General features: G+C 35.3%; 3 protein-coding genes across 4 annotated transcripts in view; 1 reads left to right on the forward strand and 2 right to left on the reverse strand.

Annotated features, from left to right (window-relative positions):
* The window catches only part of LOC107711024 (histone deacetylase 7-like), an 11,649-nt gene extending 5,842 nt beyond the window's left edge, over positions 1–5,807 (forward strand). The window contains exons 8-18 of the mRNA XM_016515925.1: positions 382–515; positions 645–869; positions 961–1,016; positions 1,698–1,785; positions 2,573–2,692; positions 2,814–2,911; positions 3,111–3,229; positions 4,616–4,749; positions 4,826–4,910; positions 4,992–5,130; positions 5,340–5,807. Of these exons, the coding sequence (XP_016371411.1) occupies positions 382–515; positions 645–869; positions 961–1,016; positions 1,698–1,785; positions 2,573–2,692; positions 2,814–2,911; positions 3,111–3,229; positions 4,616–4,749; positions 4,826–4,910; positions 4,992–5,130; positions 5,340–5,385 (1,244 nt within the window). The 3' untranslated portion in view covers positions 5,386–5,807. The remainder of the gene's footprint in view (positions 1–381; positions 516–644; positions 870–960; positions 1,017–1,697; positions 1,786–2,572; positions 2,693–2,813; positions 2,912–3,110; positions 3,230–4,615; positions 4,750–4,825; positions 4,911–4,991; positions 5,131–5,339) is intronic.
* Positions 5,808–6,605: 798 nt separating this feature from the next.
* On the reverse strand, positions 6,606–10,520 carry LOC107711080 (heme transporter hrg1-A-like). The gene is made up of 4 exons (XM_016516004.1): positions 10,316–10,520; positions 10,071–10,220; positions 7,873–8,040; positions 6,606–7,676 (listed from the first exon to the last, which is right to left on the reverse strand). The coding sequence occupies exons 2-4, from the start codon at positions 10,198–10,200 to the stop codon at positions 7,540–7,542; spliced, it is 435 nt and encodes a 144-aa protein (XP_016371490.1). The 5' UTR covers positions 10,201–10,220; positions 10,316–10,520; the 3' UTR covers positions 6,606–7,539.
* An 841-nt stretch (positions 10,521–11,361) lies between these two features.
* bin2b (bridging integrator 2b) lies at positions 11,362–19,573 on the reverse strand. Of its 2 annotated transcripts, none has more exons than XM_016516003.1 (13): positions 19,494–19,573; positions 19,193–19,375; positions 18,527–18,607; positions 17,620–17,674; positions 16,632–16,726; positions 16,450–16,545; positions 15,967–16,074; positions 15,784–15,869; positions 15,570–15,645; positions 14,693–14,775; positions 13,135–13,720; positions 12,952–13,050; positions 11,362–12,098 (listed from the first exon to the last, which is right to left on the reverse strand). In XM_016516003.1, exons 2-13 carry the CDS (start codon positions 19,295–19,297, stop codon positions 11,985–11,987), a joined length of 1,584 nt encoding a protein of 527 aa, XP_016371489.1. In that variant the 5' UTR covers positions 19,298–19,375; positions 19,494–19,573; the 3' UTR covers positions 11,362–11,984. The 2 variants fall into 2 exon arrangements, with proteins under 2 accessions (XP_016371489.1, XP_016371488.1); XM_016516002.1 differs by having other exon boundaries at positions 19,465–19,560.
* Between the last annotated feature and the right edge of the window lie 2,799 nt (positions 19,574–22,372).

Genomic DNA, 22,372 nt, shown 5'->3' on the forward strand with positions numbered 1-22,372 from the left:
TATATTTATATATATATATATATATATATATATATATATATACCACTAGTGGTAAATTCTAAATTAAGCGCACATTACATTCGGCTGAGAAATTACCCCCAAAAGATCATTTAAAGTCATTATTGTGTCCAGTGAGAAAAGCTTCCATTAGCATCAAAAAGTAATTTTAGAAAAATGTATTTTGTTCTGCTGTGGCTTTATACATAATATTTTCATTTGCAAAATTAAGCAAAAACTATTGAGAACTATATGAGAACATTGAGAACACAGTTGAGCAAAGAAAAAAATTGTCTAATATATGACACATTAGTTTTTATGTTAACATGTTAACTCAGCAGCCCTAAAATATATTTTCATTTTAAAGTATATTTGTGTGTGTAGGTTTGGTGTTTGACTATCAGATGCTGAAACATGAGTGTGACTGTAAAGATACCAGCTTTGATCCTGGGTATGCTGGCAGAATTATGAGTGTCTGGTCAAGACTGCAGGAGTGTGGCTTCAGGAATCAGTGTAAGGTAAACAATGCTGAACAGCTCATGAGGCTCTAACTATTATAGCAGTGGTGAGAATTTAACCTCTCTCTCTGTGTGTGCGTGCGTGCGCGTGTGCGTGTGCATGTGTGTTTGTGTGTGTTTGTGTCTTAGTTGGTTAAAGGCAGGCCGGCCACGTTTGAGGAACTTCTGTCGGTCCATTCAGAACAGCTTATTCATTCGTACGCTGGGTTCTCAGAAAGAACATCTTCCATACCATATAAAAGTCAAACAGACCATGATATGGTATTGAATAATTCCTGCAGTGCAGCAATACTGAAGATGTCAGTGGGCAGTGTGATTGAGCTGGCTTTCCGTGTGGCTGGAGGAGAGTTAAGGGTGAGATTCCCATAGTCTATCATTCTGTCTCCTATAACCTCAGAGCTTTGACCGGTTCAGATTCTTACTCCTTTTTCTGACTTATCCTCAGAATGGGTTTGCTGTGGTCACACCTCCAGGACACCATGCATCACATTCTCAAACATAGTGAGTTGCACAACTGCGGACACGTGTTTTTTGACGTTCAAAACAGGATGTTTAGCAAGCAAGCATATAATAATAACCATAATTTCATGGTCATTCCTTTTCTTGTGATGCCACATTAATACTGAGAAACTGAAAAACACAAGTTTAGGATCAGTAAGATTTTTTTTTAAATAGAAATGAATACTTTTATGCCACAAAGACACATTAAATTGATCAAAAGTGACAGTAAAGACTTACATTGTTACAAAAAATTATATTTTATTCTATTTGATTATATATTAAGTAGGACAACTGTTTTCAAATTGATAAAAAAAAAAAGGAAATGTTTTTTTGAGCTCCTAATTAGCATAACATGATTTCTGAAGGATCATGTGAAATTAAAGATTAAAGGCTGCTGAAAATTCAACTTGGAAATCACAGTAATAAATAACATTTAAAAATATATTAAAATAAATCCTTTATTAAAAATTTTAATAATATTTCATAATATTATTGTTTTACTGTATCAAATAAATGCAGCCTTGGTGAGCAAAAGAGACTTTTTTCAAAAACATAAAAAAACAAACATTTATTACAAACCCCAAACTTTTCAATGGTAGTGTATGCAGGTAAATAATGCTGTGTATTTCTTTGTGTTTTTTTTTCTTTCTTTTTTTCCCTCTCTCATTCTCTCTCTTACAGTGGTTCCAGTATCTTTAACTCTGTGGCCATTGCTGCTAAACAGCTTCAGGAGCAATTGAAGGTTACAAAGATCCTTATAGTAGATTGGGTAAGACACACACACACACACTGTTTTATGGGGACAATCCATAGGCGTAATGGTTTTTATACTGTACAAACTGTATTTTCTATCGCCCTAAACCTACCCCTCACAGGAAACATTCTGCATTTTTAGATTTTCAAAAAACGTCATTCTGTATGTATTATAAGCTTGTTTCCTCATGGGGACCTAAAAAATTTCCAAATTTACTGGTATTACTATCGTTGTGGGGAAGTTATAACATATACAATCATATCAAAGTTATAAATGATATGATTGTACAATAGAAATTGCAGGTAATTTGCCTGGTCAGGATTTCAAGTTTTACTCCTTCCAATCTCTTTTCCTTCAACAGTCATAATTTTTTCTATTTCATTTGGCAATGCTAGAGGCACAAAAATTCATTTAGTCCCCATAATGTGATAAATACCAATTACACACACACACACACACACACACAGTATTTGCCTTAGATATATTTCCACACTTACACATACTTGCAATTACTGATAAATGCCCATTAGCTTTTTTCAAAGTTATAAATGGTATGATTGTACAATAGAAATTGCAGGTAATTTGCCTGGTCAGGATTTCAAGTTTTACTCCTTCCAATCTCTTTTCCTTCAACAGTCATAATTTTTTCTATTTCATTTGGCAATGCTAGAGGCACAAAAATTAAACACTTCACCTTCAAACTTTGATATTTTTTTTTTTATGATTTTTGTATGAAAAGTTTCCAAATGATTTGTGTGTTTTTTTCATCACTAATCATTGTGTTCCTCTGGACTTTTGTCAGGATGTTCATCATGGTAATGGAACTGAGGAGATATTCTACACAGATCCTAGTGTCCTCTATATATCCCTGCATCGCTATGACAATGGTTCTTTCTTCCTTGGAAATGGACAACCCACGAGGGTTAGTTTTGTGTACATCCCTTTATGAAACTAGTGAGTGTGTTTGAGATTTGAGCATGAGTGTGCATTCTGTCGGATTACTCTGTCTGTATGTAAATTTAAGCTGCATGAATGTGTTACAGGTAGGATCAGATAGAGGGAAAGGCTATAATGTAAATGTGGCATGGTCAGGAGGCCTGAATCCTCCAATGGGAGATGCAGAATACCTAGCTGCATTCAGGTACTCTTTTGATGTAATTTTAGTGTGTCTAGTATCATTCGCACAAATTAAAAATTCATCATTTGTCATTTACAAACCCTCATGTCATTCCAAACCTGTGTGACTTTTTTTCCTTCAGGGAACCTGTTTGCAATTCTGTCTGGTGCCAATGTTAAGTCTACATGAACTAAATAGCTATATATTCTGTCTCTCTTTATAGAACGGTAGTGATGCCAATTGCTCACGAGTTTTCCCCAGATGTGGTGCTGGTTTCAGCTGGTTTTGATGCTGCAGAGGGTCACCCAGAGGCTCTGAGTGGATACAGAGTCTCAGCAAACTGTATGTATTAGAAATACATACTGTGACCATAGAGTGTTTACAATTTCCAAGTTGTCTAGTTCTCAAAGTTGGGTCCGCAACCCATAGTCAGGGGTCCGCAAAATAGGGAGATATGATTTCCGCGATGTTGTATGTCACAGTAGTTTTGGATAAATAAATCAAAAGTAGGTCAGTACACGTAATCAAACTGCGACATGGACTTGTGTCTGTTAATATTAAACTGCAAAAAGTCTGCTATAATAATAATAATGATGCAATTATTAAAACTTTCTTTTTAAAGGAATAATCACACTATTTTTATTCCATGCTTTCATTTTTACAGCAAACCTCTTCTGTACAGCACTTTTTTCCCCCAAAATTAAAAGGAGTTGTTACATTTTTATTTCATTTCATTTTAAAAGATTAAATTGCTAACGTTTTATGCCTTCATTTGATTACCACCATTTCTGATAATAAATATGTATTAAATTATAAATCCAGAAAAATTCAAACACAACTGCACCGAATTTCTGAAGAAAATAAAACATTTCATATCGCAATATTTTTGTAAAAATCTAATATTTTACAAATAAATTGTAAAATATTAAGTTGCATTCATCAGACATGCTTTTAGATTATTAAAATTTAATTAAACCATTAAAATGGTATCCAGAAAAATTTAATAATATTTATATATTTTTTTTTGTTTCAAATAATTAGACATAATTTTTGATTACAATTTAATTTAACCATTGACAAAAAAACAGAGTCCAGAAAATGATAAACAAAAAAAGTAATCCAGGTAAATTTAACATAATCCAGAAAAGTGAAATATTCCAGAAAAATGGAAGTTCCAATGGCATCAAATTGTAGTAAATATATGCTTAATTGCTGTTATAATTATGGGGTCCTTGGAAGATTTTCTCCCCTGTAAGGGGTCCCTGGCCCCAAAAAGTCTACAATATTTTTTAAATATTGTTCATATTTAATAAGCATGAAGATAGACAGCACATACAAATAAATACTTGGTAAAAATGCATTTTTTAATTTCCTTAACTCACTGGGATTTGCAAGAGCATTTCATTATATTATCTGAGCCGGAGAGTTTTTGTGTTGTTTCTGCATTTTTCTTGCTCTGTAGGGTTTCCCCTTAGGAAAGTCCTTCAAATACTTCAGATGGAAAGCAGAAGAGCTTATAATGACTTGGCATTTTTGATGGGACTCAAAAGTTATGGCCGTATTATAGTCATGATTTAGCTCTCAGCTATCATGAACTGTTAAATCAAGAGCCACTATAATGCCTCCAGGATGTTTCTGTGAATGCCATTAGTGTCAGTATGACATGTGCCACTGACCGAATATGCAAATGATCATTTGAAGGTTTTGATATTATGCGATATTTCTCAGGTTTCGGATTCTTGACCCGGAAGTTAATGGAGTTGGCTGAAGGTCGAGTGGTGTTGGTGTTAGAGGGAGGTTATAACCTCGCATCCCTCTGCGACGCGTTGCAAGCCTGTGTCAGTGCTCTCATGGGAAATGAGGTGTGTGTGTTTACAGATGCCCACATGAACACATCAACACCTTGAGTATTGTGTGAATGTTTGTATGTTTTTACAGCCTGAGCCTTTAGATGAGGAGGAATTAGTGAGGAAACCCTGTATCAACGCAGTCGAGTCTCTGAAGACAGTTCTACATGTTCAGAGTGAGAATCGTTCGGTTAGCGTTGTCCATGTCTGTTTTCTGTGGTCTTTTTGATCTTTTCTTTTTTATACTACTCTCTCAGGCAGGTACTGGCATTCAGTGAGGTCTATGGTAAACACTGTGTCTCTGTCCTACGTGAATGCGGAGAGGAGATACTCGGCAGGCAGTGAAGCTGCTTTAGTCCTGAATGGCCTTCATATGACTGTTCCAAGCAGCAGAAGGTAAGACAGCAGTATAGAAAGAAAATACAAGAAAGACCTGCTGTAAGAAAAAGGAATGGAAGAAAAATCTTCCAGATCCAACATTGCAGAAAAAGTGGGCTAGCACTGTTGCACTGTAAGAGCTTTCAGTATTAGCATACTGATGGACTAACATGGCTAGATATGGAGTGACCTGACTATTGAATCTTTTGATGTTCTCTGCTCTATAGTTCCCTAAATGAGCCTATGGAGCATGATGAAGCTGATTCATTGTAGAAGCCAGTCTGTCTTATTTCTGGAAGACTTTATTCCTCTCCAAGCAGAAGTCGGACATCCAGTGCTGTAACAGACTATGATGACTGCAGTGTTGACACAGGAGACAATCCTCAGGAACTTGGCTGAACAAAAGAAATTCACATCTCGTGAGTGATTTATTGAAATGCTGAGTCATTTGTTTGACGAAAAAGGTTTTACTCATGAAGCCTCTGGGCAATGTCAAATAAGGATATCATACAGACAGGAAGTGAAAATTTATGAGAAACATCCTTACCCATGCAGAAGCATTTGGTTAATACACTACCTTTCAAACATTTGGGGTCAGTCACTTTTTCAAACATTCAGCAGGGATGCATTGCTGATCTTTTGACGTTTTAATTAGCCAAGGAATGAAAAAAAAAATTTTTAAACATTGACAGTAACTAATGTTTCTTAAACACCAAATCAGCATATATTAGAATGGCTGCTGAAAATTCAACTTTGCCATCACAGGAATAAATTACATTAAAAAAAATAGAAAACAGTTGTAATAATATTTCACAATATTACTGTTTTTACTGTATTTTTGATCAAATAAATGCAGCCTTGATGTGCATGAGGCTTCTTTCAAAAACATGAAAAAATCTTAGCAACCCCAAACTTTTGAACTGTAGTGTAAATTGTTACTGTTTAAATGTGGACTGATAAATGACTAGTTTTAGGCATCTGTTAGTTTTACATTCAAATCTTTGAAATGATCAGTAGTCCTTGATAACTTTAAAATGATCTTGGCAATTTAATTATAAAAGCTAATGCTAATTGCACTTTATATTCATCAGTCATTACAAATTTAAAAAAGGAAAAAATCCTGAGACATTTTGCATTGTGTTCAAGTTAAGTTTTTGCCATTATTAACAGTGACAGATTTCCCTCAATGAATATGTATTCTTGTATGTCAAGTATATATATAGCAAGCATAAAGTGTTGCTGTGTCAGTTAGGATGAAATTAATTTCTGAGAATATTTTATTTCCTTTTTATTACCAAGCTGGTCTAGTTACATTTGAATGTTTTGTGAAATACCATGACAGCACTTGCATATTTTTCAGTTGTGTTTTTTTTATATTCATGTTTTTATAGTCTTTTCATTTCACTCAATTGTCTTCAAAATGTTTTGCTGTTCTCAAAATTAAACAAACCTGTATTTTTACTTCTTTTTTTGTTAGTTTTGAAATCAAGAAGCATGTCAGGTATCAGGTTATTTTATTAATGGGTTACTGACAAATACATAACGTTATTGATTTCATAATACAATAATGGATATGTTCACAAAAGTGCCTGATATGTCAGGCAAAGCAAAAATCACATTCTAACAGTATAATAATGTTTTGTGTAAATATAAAAAGCTCAACTTAATATACCAAGACAAATGCATGCAGTATTATCTGAGTGAAATTATACTAACCAACACTCAGCCATATAACAGGTGACAGACATAAAAACCTCTAACCCTGTTTGTCTTGTGAAAAAAAAAAATGCTACAAAAATCCTTCATTTCATTCAAATGCGTGCTGGATGTTGCTCTCTAATGCTTTGGGGTCATAGAAGTACAAACAAGAAGAGAATTTGGGCTTTCCACATAACATCCCTTGCCAGTAAAGCCTCAAAGATTTCCACATGAACAAGGTTTGTGATTGGTTATACCACATTTCATAGACAATAAAGTGCTTATTTTAAAAACCAATAGATTACCTAAATGCTATGCAATAGCAGGAGGAAACGCACCAGCTTAACAAAAACCTGTCACTTATCCTTATCCCATAGTGAGACATTCAAGAAAACGGCAGCAAGGAGAAAGACAAAAGACTCCTCTTAATACCTCATTCAGAAATGCAACGTATAAACCATACATACTGAAAAGTGAAAAGGCTCAGAAATGTTGATTTTGATCATAGATATTAAAAAGTCCAAAATTGAAAATCACTGATGACATCCTTCATCCAGGACAGCCAATAGCAGAAAGAGAGAGAAGTGGTACACTAATGTCTCCAAATACTAAAAAGACTAACTCTCCTCGTCGAGTGTTCCTGGTCCATTTTAAATGGTAACAGCCAAGCATGTTGTACACTTATTTACTTGTTTGTCTGTGGGCACGAGTGTGTTATTGTGTGTATATTTAAAAGTCACTGAGGATGGAGATGTCTGCAAATTCTTTGCGATATCGATGAGAATAGAGGGCCAGCAGAAACGCCCACTTTAAACTCATGAAGCTCCACACACATGACAGGTACAGACTGGTGGGATCTTTGAGAGCTGTACACACACACACACACAAAAACACACACACACAAGGAGAAAGCAAAACAATTTTTTAAAGTTTAATGTCCTGACATCCACATCATATGAGACTGATATGATAAACACTTTACTTCACACCTAAATGCTACAAATACAATTTAAAGTCAAGCATTCGAGAGTTTCATGAGCTTCAGAACAGATCTCCACTCACATTGCTTGCGGGAGATGGCGACACAGAGGAAAGAGATGAACGCCACGATGGACAACACGGAGAAAATGATGCCTATGACCAGGAAGAACTTCAGTCCCTTTAACCATGTTCTCCAGAAGTCCTGAAGGTACATTATGTGTGTGACCAGAGCCCATAGTGCCAAAACACCTGGAGAAATACATAAACACAAAATTCAAAACACATAAACTGACCATTTTCAATCAGAAATTACCAGTAAATATTAAACAACTACAAAGAAACGACAAGTAACGTTGAATAAAAAGTGACATTTTGAATTAGAAAAACTGAAATTGTATTTTCTGGTAAAACATACTCCAATAATCTTTGTTTTACTTACAACTTTGGAAAATGTATTATTATTATTTTTATAGTGTACTGGTTTTGCAAGTGCGACTGAATCCATGACTCTGCATTTATTATTGCCTTGTCATCCTCACATGCATGTAAACTGCTGTGTTCCTGTTTGATTCTTTTGACACTGCTATTTTCTCTCAGTTCTGCATGTGCTGTTAGATTCGCAGAAGAGCGTTTTGGGATATTACACAACAAAGTAGACTCTCCCTGACCAACACCACCATATTTCCATTTTAAACACAGCGGTGTAAGTGGGTAGGGTGTTTACTATAGTCACACTTTTCACTTGCTCTCATACAATAACACTATAAATATTAGGTTAGTTCATGTGACATTTCAAGCAGTGTCCTGCAGTGTATTGTTGTATAATTATTATAAAGGCTGTTTTTGTGCCCTCACACACAGAGGAATATTACACACTGCAGGACCATTTAAGTGAACTGCAAAAATGGTGATTTATAGCAGTGACCAGTTCTGAAATATACTTTGCTTTATAATTTTTAACCTACAATGTGTTGAAATAGTTAATGGACATGTGATTGGTCAACCGTCTAATAACTGAACGGACCAAAAATCAGCAAAATCATGCCATTCTTTTGCAGCAGAACTAGACTGACCAAAGTGTACTTCTAAAAGTACAGCACAGACTATGTGAAACTATATGACTCTCTTGCACAACACAAACTCAAAGAGCACAGCGACGAATCAAAGTGCACTGAGGAACGGACATTTAGTGAGGCCAAAATCTCAAAGCTTTTGCCTGTATTTGTTAAGTTAAAGGTGTCATATCCTTCTCATACCAAACACCAATATATCGGACAAATATAATTTAGATATGGAAACAATTAAGTTGTCAGGCCAGCTTCTGGGTGTTTCTACACAACTCATCGAACATGTTGAATGGGCATTTGTGGAAGGATTTGTGTGAAATACCTTTCAAAATTTGGGGTCAGAGGGTGTTTTAATGTTTGTACAGTTGTGCACCCTTTTTTTAATGTAAAAGTATTAACTGTTAATTTTGATCAATTTAATGCATCCGTTCTGAGTAAAAGTAAAAAATCTTATTGCTCCAAACTTTTTTTTTTTAAGTATTTAGAGATCCCACCTAAAAATTGTAGGTAAATTTTTCCTTATAAAATGTCTTACTGTTATTAAAAAATGGAAAAGGTTTGGTGTAGCATTTTATGCTACATTTATGCTACATTGTCCATATTACACACAATGTTTGATAACTACTTTTGGACTAACAATAACAATTGTATAAGCTACTCCAGGAAAATTAAACAACTTGTTCATTACTCACTAAAACGCAGAAGGTTAAATATTTAGTGTATTAAACCTGCATTTATAAATACTTTATCCAACAAACATGTTACACAGTGAACACAGTTTTTAACCCTTGCACTAAAACTGATTAAAAAAAATAACAGAAGATTAAATTAGATTAAAATGTAACATTTCTTGCGCTGCTTGACAATTAAATACCTTACAGAAAAAAACGGAATGATGTTATTCATCTATGCATTATGAAGCAATAAACATTTTAACTGAGTTGTTTGTAAAGTTCCCCATCTCAGAACTAGAAAGGATACAGAAATTTTAAGTGTCCCAAACTACTCCCCGATTAAAGGCTCAAAAAAAAGAAGGAAAATTAGCAGCAATATTTACTTTAAATCCATTTCTCCATGACCTTAAACTAGAGATTTGCCAACCTAGACAATATTTAGGCATCAAAGGCGCGTTCCAAGTCAGCCTATGATGGCCAAAAATGCTGTCTAGGTAGGCAACTCACCTGCATTTGAAACACAGACAACATTTTTTACCTGATAATCCACCCATCGCGGCTGTACACGGCTGGTTGTAAGCGATGTTCCACACTAGAAACGCCGAAAATCCCACCAACACCCCGACACACGAGTAGCCCACGCTTATGTAGGTCTTTCTGATCGCCATTCTTGCCGTCAATTCCACACCTGAATGAATAAGGAAAATATTATTTAGAAAACCCCAAAACAACAAAGAACTATCCAGTTACTAAAAATAGTTCTGGAGCATCCGCTCTTTTGACCTGGAGACAGCGCTGATCCAGCTGCAGTAACAGCAACTAATGATGAAATGTCATTCACCGAGGTTTTATGAAGGACAGTAAGACCGCCTCAAACGATCAATACACATTTACTGTCATTTACTGCTCCATAATCCGCCGTGTGTTATTGTTGCTCTTCGCCGAGGTACAGCACAAGAGCAAAAGTGAAATTATGCGCCCGTTTAACAGAGAACAGCGACGCCTTCGGGTATGGATGAAAACGACACGTCTCTTAAAGACACACTTGATGAACTATATAATGTTCCAAAAATATGTAACATCAAACGAATCTTAAGATTAGAATGATGCGAAATTATGTAATGTGAGAAACGGTACGTTCATGTAACATTAAGTTTATTATCTAAGTGTATTTTCTTTATTAGTCGTACTTCTATCACTATCAGTGACAGTAAATGCGGTGACGTTAGTGATGAAAGTAAAAGTTGTAGTGGTATTAATATAATTTACATTATGTGGGACTTCGAAATAGAGCTAGTACGTGGTAGTATTTTTTAATAGAAGCTTCAGGCTATTTATTGTATTCAATGAAATTACACTTTTTTTTCATAGACTCCAAAAAATGAAAATGAGTGTACAAAACTGTGTGCAAATTCTACTAGTGTCCACTAGATGTCACTAAAACGTTAAACAATGGTTTTAGTTCCTACAAAACGGCCGACATATGTGTACAGCGTGTTTTGTCAGTAGGTTTACACCTGTTCACTTCTAGTCCCAGCCTTAACAAAAAAGGAAAATACCATCGTTTCTTAAGCAATTGCTACTATGACACAACTATGGAAATTCGGTACGGTCATACACGGTTTCTCATTCTAATTTATTATAGTGGCTTAGTAGTATCAGTATACTAATAGTCAATAAATTTTACTTTAACTGCTACTTGCCTAATAGTAACATTGCCTATTGTATTTTATTTGTAATAAAAAAAATCTAAATCAATCAAAACTTGCATTTTTTCCACTTTGAGCAGGAGTACTGGACATACAATAAATCAATATAAAACACTTTTTTTCAGCTGTCAACTTTATTGTAGAAAAACAATATTATATGTTCTCTGTACATTTAAGAAAGCAGTTTCACAGTAATACTCACACTTTTTTGGGTCCTGTAAACATTGTGAAAATCTTGGTAGTCAATCTTAACACTGACATATGTGAGAAACAACATAGACATCAACATTACATGGTTAACAAACACAAAGAAGAGGCCATTGGAACAGCCACATAAAAAGTGTTTTAATACTCATTGCTTAGAAAATATTTTTGAAATATTTTTGCATAATAAACACCATTTTTACTGATACACAATATGTGGGTACATTCATGCAAATGAACAGTGAAGATACAACTGCAAAACTATGAATGATATATAAATTGAGTGATCAATATTAAGATCTATAAAAGACATGAAAAAGCCTGAAAACAGAACAAAGACTGTGCAGCTGTCTGCAGTCTTAAGGCTGCATCAGGAAGTTGTAAAGACACCGTATACTGAAAAAGTCAGTGTCTTTCATGGCTAGAGGAAAGGGCAGACAGAGTTCATATTACAACATCCAGTCATGCGAGCCTCAAATAGGCACTTAAGGGACCTCTGGTTCACATGCCATCCTGCGTCCCCCACTTCATGACATGTCTTAATCAGAGGTGATGCGCTGGATCAAGGACTCCTCGACAATGCCTGAGAGAAGTGTTAGATCCTTGTACTGGATCCAGTCCTGCTCTCTCACGCCCCATACAGTGCCCTCCGGCTGCAATATAATATTTCCACAACATTACAAAAATGTTGATGAGCAATAAAATGCAAATTTAATGATATCTTAGAATGAACAATGAGTTAATAATAATAAAAGAAGAAATAATATGAACAAATTTACAAAAAAGGGACAAAGAAAACACTAATGTAGTCCATACGAGTTATTCATTGACAAACTTCCCCACAGCCACAGCTCTCAAATCCTATTTCAACATGGCACGGCACGGCACACTAGGTTTGAAGTCGAAGCCAAACACGACTAGTTTTGAGAATGAACATGACTTGGCAAGTGTGAATATGTGAATGCATGAATAAGCCATAATGGAAAGCAATTATTCAGGTAATAAATTTGGAAAGAAAAAAATAATGAATTGTTTTATATTTTAATATATTTGAATTTATTCCTGTGATGGTAAAGCTGAATTTTCAGCAGCTATTACTCCAGTCTTAAGTGTCACGTGATCCTTCAGAAATCATTCTAAAATGCTGATTTGGTGCTCAAGAAACATTTCTTATTATCAATGTGCTGCTTAATATTTTTGTGGAAACTGTGATACATTTTTTCAAGATTCTTTGATAATAAATGGTCCAAAAGAACAGTATTTCTTTTTAAATAGAAGTATCTGAAACATAAAATGTCTTTACTATCACTGTTGATCAATCCATCCTTGCTGAATAAAAGTATTAATTTCTTTAAAAAAAAATCTTATACAAGGTTTTATTTAATGGTGACAGAACCACAACCTTTCCAATTTCAAGCCCTGTTCTTAGCTGCAAGAAGCTCAAGTTAGGAAAACCCTTAAACTGCTGTGCCATACATCCTTATGCCTACTCTATATATAACTCACCTTTTCTTCTTCTTCATCGACATATGTAAGGATCACATCTCCCTTTTCAAACAGTAGAAGCACACCTTCATCTGAGTCCTGATCCTGCAGAGCAACAGCCTGAAAAAAATCAAAACAAATACAAATGATTACCTACACAAATACAAATCAATGGCTGTCTCAACACTCCCAAAGACACTGTACCTTATAGAGGAAGCCAGGAGGATTTTCATAATCTATCTTTTGGACTTTCACATCGTCGCTGCATCCTGATGCACATTGATCAGTCTCTCCTTCATCTTTCGTGGAGGTGCTGGATCTTCGAGGAGTTGGGACTGGTGCAGTTTTGTCTTGGGCATCTGATAAGGACTCATTGTCTCCATCTGTAGATGCATGATGGGTTTCTTCTGATGCGGCTGCTGATTTAGTTTCCTCCTCTTCTCTAAGCTCAGCAGCTGACACTGAATCTTGATGTTCCTGGCCGTTTGCTTGCACAGACTCATCATTGGTAGTTTCTGATGCGTTTTCAGACCGAACCCCTTCACCCTCAGAACACAAAGACTGCCGCTTGGGTGTGTTGGGTTCACTGTCAAAAGAGTTGGACTCAGAGTCTGATATTTCAGATGCTGTGCTTCCTGTGCTCTTTGAGGGAGTGTCTGAGCGCGTGTCCGTGTGCTTGAGGGTGTTGGGCATGCTGAGCTTGCTCGTGGCCGGATGATCAGGAGGGAAGGCGGTGTTACAGGGGATGGGGGCAGAGATCATAACGGACTTTCTCTTCTTTGACTTTGAACTAGTTTCAACAGGAAGTAAAACAAGGCATGAGACAATGAGACAATTCTTAGATTTGCCTTTAATTGGTACAATGTCTTCCTGCTCACATGCAATATACAATGGCTACAAAATGTATTTGAGCACTCAATCTACACTTACAACCAAGTGGTATCTCTAAACAAAGAAAAGTCTATTCAATTCAATACACATTATTTCCCAAAGGGGAAATCTTTAATCATTTGCCACTTTTGCAATTTGATCTAACCAACTTGTGCCAGCGTAATTTTAAAGGATGTATAAAGTACACTACCATTCAAAAGTTTGGGGTCAGTAAGATTTTTAAGTTTTAAAGAAATCTCTTAGGCTTACGAAGGCTGTATTTATTTGATCAAAAACAGTAATACTGTGAAATATTACAATTTAAAATAACTGTTTTACTATTAACTATTTTAATGCTTTCAAATATAATTTATTCCTGTGATGGCAAAGCTAATATGCAGATTTGAGAAACATTCAAGAAACATTTATTATTATTATTATCATCATCATCATCATCATGTTGAAAACCGTTTTTCAGGATTTTTTCAAAGTAAAAAAAAAAAAAAACAGCATTTATTTGAAACAGATGTTTTATTACAATATAAACATCTTCACTGTCACTTTTGATTAATTTCACTTCTACATTTTTTTTTACTTTCGAATGGTAGTGCAACTTCCCCTGAAATTCACGCATCATTGATCAGGTGAGTAATCATAGATGTATGATATACATCATGTTCCATTAAGCTAATAACAACAAATTGTACAAATACTTTACTTACAAATATTTTGTGAAATGTTTTTTCTGGAAAAGTGCTTTTGCTCTTCTTTTGAAACATTTTCTTATTTTATGTAAAGCCATTTATACATTGCAAGTATGGCTCAACAGTTTAAACTTTTAGGCCACTGTAGATCTTTATAGAAATTAATTATTTGCAAATACAGACATTACCTGTTAAGGCCTTTGACGATGAAGGGTGTGGTGGAGTGCTGATCTTCAAGCTTCTTCATCATATTATAAATGTTATGATTCAACTGAAACATGATATTAAATTGTCAATCAGCAACAATGATCTCATTAAACAATGTTACTTGAAAAGAAATCTTGTGAGTCACACTGACTTTTTTAAGGGATAGTTCAACCAAAAATGAAAATTCTGTCATTAGTTACTCACACTCATGTTGTTCCAAACCTGTAAAACTTTCATTCATCTTTGGAACACAAATTAGGATATTTTTGATGAAATCTGCATAGACAACAACACAACTGACATGTTCAAGGCCCAGAAAAGTAGTAAGGACTTCGTTAATATAGACCATGCAGCCCCTGTGTTAGCAGCACCACACATATGTGTCAGGGTACTCTCGTGAAGACTGACACGGAAGAGAATTGTTGAATAAAGTTGTTATTTCTGCTTTCTTTACACAAAAAGAGAATTCTTGTAGCTTCATATACTTAAGATTGAACCACTGAAGTCACATGAACTATTTTAACGATGTGCTTACTACCTTTCTGGGTCTTGAACGTTTCAGTTGCATTGCTGTGTATCAAGGGTCAGAAAGCTCTCGGATTTCATCAAAGATATCTTAATTTGTGTTCCCAAGATGGGCAAAAGTCTTACGGGTTTGGAAAGACATGACGGTGAGTAATTAATGACAGAATTTGTATTTTTGGGTGAACTATCCCTTTAAGTTTAATGAGTTAATGTAATTTTCTAAAACCCTGCTAGTTAAATGGCTCAAGGAAGAAGAGCACACCATGCATGTGAATGTCCATCCTAGAAGTACACAGTAAAACAACTCACAAACACAAATGTTACATTTCTTACCATACTCATTTCCTTGTAGAAGACATCACGTAGGTTTGAGATGTTCTGGAACATGGTGACATAGCAGCTTATACGGCTGAAAGCAGGAAGAGAGTGTAGCCAAAAGAAGTTACATTATTATTTGTACCACCACAGCTCCTCAGTGACAGGAAGGAATTGTCTGAATGTATTTATCTCCTATAAGTTTCATTTTTGTTAATAAAGCTGTACTAACCTTTGATAAAGAACAGGCAGCTCCTCTCTCAACTCCTTGTTAATGTCTTCAAATACCTCCTGTGCTTTATTGAACTCCTCCTCAGCCTGACAAGAAACATCACCAACGGTCATACAATTTAGTTGAATTATAACAATAAACCATTATAAAATGGGATATTTAAATGATCAAATGTGAGCTGACCTTTGATATTTTGGCCTCATCTCTCTTCTTGGAGTTCTGCAGTGCCTCCAGATGATGTCGAGCCGAATCGTAGTCAACCATCTTCCTTCCTCGTTTTGCCACTCTTTCCTGCAAGATCACAATATTAGAAAAAAATTAAAGCTACCGTATCTTTTTAAGAATTGATTTTCAAGTTCTATGTAAAAACCACATGAATTTGCTATTAATTCAACACCATGATATACATCAAAGTACCAAGGTGTTACCACTGTAAATTAAAGCTGTAACTAATGAATATATATAATATAACTAAGTATTTTCAATATTCAAAGGTGTGAGAAAACTTCAGCTAACACCTAACTTGACAATGTTAAAAACAGACCTTAAACACTACCCCTGACAACCTAGCAAAAGCACACTGAACAGACCTAGACTATGGATAGTGAATAAATAATTGCAGTCATTTTAGCCTGTTCAGGTCCTTAATGAAGCAATTTTACGAACTTTGACATCTTGGAACTGTCCGGTATAATTCTCCATTGTTCGAACAACTTGATCGCTCAGCTTTTCCTCATAGTCATTCCACAGGAGATCCTCACTCTGCAATATAAAGCCAGAGAGATGATGAAGACAAGGAGAGTAGAGAGATTTTTACTATTAAATATCACAAAAAAGGCCTAGTTTACCTCCATTATAACAGTCAAGTCTTCTACACCATGCCAGTCTGGTTCATAGATATCTTTAAGAGTCTGGGACAGGCGTTTGGATGATTCATGCATCACTGAGAAACAAGGAGTGTACAAAACATCAAGTGGCAAATTCTTTTTAAACTGTTACACAATTTGGCAGTAGTCCTAAAACTCTGTATCTGCACGTGACAAGTCATTACAAGTTACAGAGATAAGACTGTATTAGCAAGAAATTATTAAATCCACCCATGAGTATCTGAAGTTTTTTTAAAGTATTCATCAAGCACTGAAAAACATACATCATTTGATGGAAATTTGTTAGATTAATAATTATTTTCAATGTACAGTTCAGATAAACATTTTTTTTATCTTCATACACATTCTCTGAAAACCAAACATATATGGTTTAGTATAACTTTTAGATAGCAAAAATCAGAGATTTAGCATTGATTTTAGATACTGACAACAACTTCATCCTTTTAAAACACCTGGGGGCTAAAAACACAAGCAGTGACTTGATGGTTTCCACCAAAACTATGCAAGAAGACCACAAACATCTTGAGTCTTCCTCAGTCTCTCCTTCATATTTTCATAAGCCTCTGCAAACTGACATCTGGGCAATTCAAGTGGGAGCATCAACTATTCTTGTAGACATTTACACAACAAGCATTTTCACTTCCATTAATAAGAGACATTCACTTCCCCAAATGCTGAATCAGAGAAACAACCAGGACTATCTTTGTCAACTCGTCTTCTCATGCTAAGAACGAGACACCATCTCACTTTCACACTCACCCAGCAGCCTACAGGCCAACCACAACAACATCTGAGCACAATTAGCAAGCAATTATAAATTGTGTTATTCTCTGAATCCTTTTTGAAACAAATATCAAGATTCAAAACAAGATTTAATCAGTAACTGTCAATTTTAAAAATTTATTATTAAAATAAATGGCTGTACTTGATCATTTGAGTGTGACAGTACCTTTAACAGCATTGTAGTAAGATTTAACATCCTTATAGAGTCTGATGCCATCTGCCTGGAAAGAAAAAATAATATTGTGTTGTCTAAAGGCAAAAGGTTCAAGTATAATTATTTTAAATATTTGCATTTTTAAATGTGTATTAAAGACCTTAACAGGCAGCTTTTGGGAAATGGAACATTTTCAGAATCAAAATAGAAAATGTGTAGGTGTTGAGAAAATTACTTCCTTTACATTTTTTTGTACTTTCGGAAGCCAAAGATATTGCTAATGAGAGTCTTTAAAGCTGTTGTAGGTTGTTGTTGTTGTTGTTTTTTTTAAAATCTAAAAACATTCAATATTTTGCAAGAAGTTTTTTTTATTTATGGTTAAAAGAAGAAATGTCTTAAATCATTATGTTGATTTGATTGCATCTATAGAGTGTAAAACTATCTACCATCATTAAACAAATACAATATATTCTCAGTGGCACGATGCATCCAGGACATGGAATAGGATGTAAAGTTGATAAGTGAGAAACTAGGTCAACACTAGTCTAATATGATAAAGTTTGTTAGTGTTCATAATGGAATGTGGTACTAATCAAAAATAGCATTTTAAAAGGGCTTCCTGGGTTGGCTGACAGTATAAACAGTACAGAAAAGAGGCAGAAAAGGTCAGTCTCTGCTACTGTACAGCAAGTCACATATTGACATTTTCTAAAGGTGGAGTTTCCTGTGCTACTTTCAATGATGATTCTCTCCATGTTCATACAACACAACTCATCCAATGCAGTCCCCTTAAAAAACAGCAGTGTCCAATATTGAGTGACAGTCTGTGACTTGCTTGAGGTAACAAAATCTACTGTAACCTACAGCCCATGAGTGGGTGCATGCTTGTCGTTCTCTCAGACATATACTGTTGAAGTACCTGCTGTTTGTTCAAGTTGGCAGAGCACTCCTCAAACTGCTCATCTTTTGTCTCCATGGTTTTCCCCAGCTTCTGCAGGACCTACAAACAACACAATCACACTGAGAAGACCCACTACTGGTCAGTCATTTCTGACAAGAACTGCCAAACACGATATCAGGCAGAGGAACAAGAGTTGTCACTGTATATGGCCACTGAAATACGACACGCCAAGCGGTTCCACGTTTATTCTTGAAATATCAGTTGCAGCGATTGTTCCTTACCATGAGGAAAGATCAGAAATGTTCAAAGGAAGTATTTAGCAAACATAAAATTACCAAAATGTAAGAAAATTGGTGTTTTAACTTAAGAAACACTATGAAAGTGTGCAGTCTACTATAGAGTAAACTCTAGAAGAGGAGGTGAGCCTAGGGAGGAAGTGAATGAGGGCAGGAAGTGGTTGTCTTTGTGTTCACACAATTTCATTTGAAACAGCTATAACAACTGACACTATATTTACATATCTTCTGAACATTTGTACCAGTTTCTTTAGGCCTCTAAACATTTTGGAGCAAATATGTTGGATACCCACACACAAAATACACACCCAGAGCAGCATTACATGAAAGCCAAGGACCTGAACTCCCCAAAAAAACAAAAACAAAAACAAAAACAAACCCCACCTACCTTCTCTTGTGCTCGATTCATTGATTTCTGAAAGCGTTTGGCCAGGATGCCAGCTCCCGCGCCAATGTTGCCCCCAATGTTGGCACCTAGTTTTCCCTCAGCCATCTTCACTTCTGATCAGCTGGCACACAAGCGATCCTTCTCTCTGATGTCTCAGCGCTTCCTTCTATAAACTCACGGTTCCTGGGCGGAGTGAGCAGAGCGAGTGGGTGTGAAAGCACAGCGTGGCACAGTTAGTTTGCTGCGTATTAGTTTTAAAGACTGAAACTTACGGGACCCCGCGTCACGGCGGTACACTAACCGATTGTGCAACATTCCACAGTCTTGCCCCAACGTGTTTGGTATATTGTCATCGACGTGCGACGGCATCATCAAGAAGTCAACTAGTCATCAGTGTTTCCTAATAAACGTGACGGCTACATTTGGATAAATTCATGTCAAACTAAAAACCTCTGCACAGAGAGTGGTTCTATGTCTGCTGGACACTTTTAATGGGTTTTTATCACAAATATATATAAACAATATAAAACTGCATTAATTGACTACCGCTGATATAGGCTATAGTCTATGATCTTAAAATTGCGTCAGTTTGGAGCGGCTCTCTGCCAGTGGGTTATTTATTTATTTAGTGAAAAATAGAGTGTAAATGACTGTAAAACAGAATTCAGAATAGCATACTAGAATACTACTATTACTTTTTCTACCATATAAATTTGTAGCAGTTAAGTAAGTAACATTTATATACAGGTACATCTAAAAAAATAGAATATCATGAAAAAGGTCAATATTTTTTGTCACTCATTTCCGATATTCTAATTTTTTTAGATGTACCTGTAGCACCTTTCACAGACAAGGAGTCACAAAGTGCTTTACAGTAAAAATAATATCAAAACAAATTAAATACCAGCTGTACAAATACCACAAAATTCAATAACAGCCAAACCATGTTGTTCATTAAAAGTTTGTCCAAAAAGATGTATCTTTAAGTATAAAAAAAAAAAAAAAGATTCTACCCCATAGTTCTCAATGTTAAAGTAAGTGAGTTCCAGGGCCTTAGAACCACAACACAAAAAGCACGGTCCACTTTTGTCTTAAGACGTAGATGTTCTAGGAATAATTAAATGGTCTAGGCCAGAAGACCTCAAAGACCGGCTAGGGGAGTGTACATGTAATAGATCCTGGTCTGGATATAAACGCGTGCCTGACCATGCAGAGCTCTATAAGTAATAACCAAAATTTTAAAATGCACTCAAATCAATAGGAAGCCAATGAAGGGCCTTAAGCATGGGAGTAATGTGGGACCTCCTGCTGGTCCTAGTCAAAAGCCTTGCAAGTTCTGTACAACTTGTAATTGATCCATGGTAGATTTGTTCAAACAGTGTACAGAACATTGCAATAGTCCAAACGTGAAGAGAAAAAGGCATGAAGGAGCATCTCCATCTCTCTCTCTCTTTTTGAAACAATAGATCTAATCTTAGCAATGTTCCTGAGATGGAAAAAACATGAATGAACTACAGACTTTACATGACTGTTCAAACATAAAGATCTGCCAAAAATGACACCCAAATTTCTTATGTCACTGCAGTCAGAGGATGATAGACCCCCAATCAGGCACGTGCACAGGTAGGGCTCAACCTGTGCAGAGCACATGCCCTTTTTGCCCTTACACTCCGAAGTGCCCTTTTTTTGGTGATGGTGTTTTTTGTTCCCCTTAAATAAATCAATGATATTGGTCACCCCTTACATCTGTCTGTCTGCTTTACAAATATTTAGCTAATGAAAGGTATTAAAAAGAGCTTGTGACTAAATCTTGTAACATTTAATCATATTATATGGTCGCATGGCTAATTCATTTTTACGCTGTTAATATGCATGTATTCTAGCTAGCTCATTTTTGTATCTAGTATTCTATACTCTCTGCTCGTCTTCAAATGTATAAACGTAGTAAAACATGGTTTTACTACAGTAATGTTGTTGTAACCCAAAAAAACTTTACAGAATCAAATCACTGTGAAATCTTTATATTTTATCATGCATAATGTAATACATTATATTCTAAAGCTTTTGAGACTATTATTTTGTGTTATTTCATTTCGGGGGGGGGGGGGCCCTTTTTCAGTTTCAGCACATGCCCCTCAAAAGGTCTGTGCACGGCCCTACCCCCAATAACCTGCCTAATCTTAGGAGTAATGTTGTCAGGGGCAATAATCATCACCTCAGTTTTATCAGTATTGAGTTGCAAAAAATTGTCTGCCATCCATTTGTTATTGGAGACTAAACAATTTGCAAAAGGGACAGTTTGTCTAGTCTATCAGGACTAAAGGAAATATACAATTGGATGTCATCGGCATAACAATGAAAATATATTATTTTAAAATTTAAAACTAGTGTAGTATGGTAGTAGTTTTTAAAATATGATCTATATTTAAATAGTATCTGATTTAAAACATTTAAAATAAATCATTAAATATGTTTTTAAAAAAAAATTTAATTGTGGAGTTTTTTTTTAAAGAACCACACAGTATGTTTTATTAATATTTTTTATTTTTTGTTTTACAAGATACGAACACTACACTGTTGTATTAAATCATTACAAATCCCATATGCTAAATCCCATTTTACCACTCCATATGCAAATAACATGGCAAAACTGAGATGAGATCCACATTAAACTATTTGTTGTAATCTACAAGAAGCAGATAGAATTTCAGCTGTCATTTGCAGGCCAACTGTCTTGTTCTCAGTTTCACTCAGCTGATACTGTTTACACTATATCCCCATACAACAATATTTTTACTGTTATGCCAAAGGTGTGGGAACAAACAATGTATTTGCATTGTAAATCATTTGGTGTCACATTGAATTAGATTCCACTTCACTGCATCACAATGCTATAAATTTAATTATTAATATATTACATCAGTCATTGTGCTAAAATATAACAGCCAGATAAAAACAAACTCCATCAACGCAATGTTAAACATAGACTCCTATTGTACCATATCAGTACACATAAATACTTATTTGTTTGAGTGTGGCTATTACAGTTTTTCTCGATTGCTAAAACACTATAACCAGGCTTTTGAACTAAAATTTCAAAACCATAACGCCATTTTTCAAAAAGCACACCCATTTTGCTGAACTATAAACACTATTCCCCTGCTTTAACACATAATCCGC

Source organism: Sinocyclocheilus rhinocerous, unplaced genomic scaffold (assembly GCF_001515625.1).
Source record: "Sinocyclocheilus rhinocerous isolate Xijiao unplaced genomic scaffold, SAMN03320098_v1.1 scaffold85, whole genome shotgun sequence".
NCBI lineage: Eukaryota > Metazoa > Chordata > Actinopteri > Cypriniformes > Cyprinidae > Sinocyclocheilus > Sinocyclocheilus rhinocerous.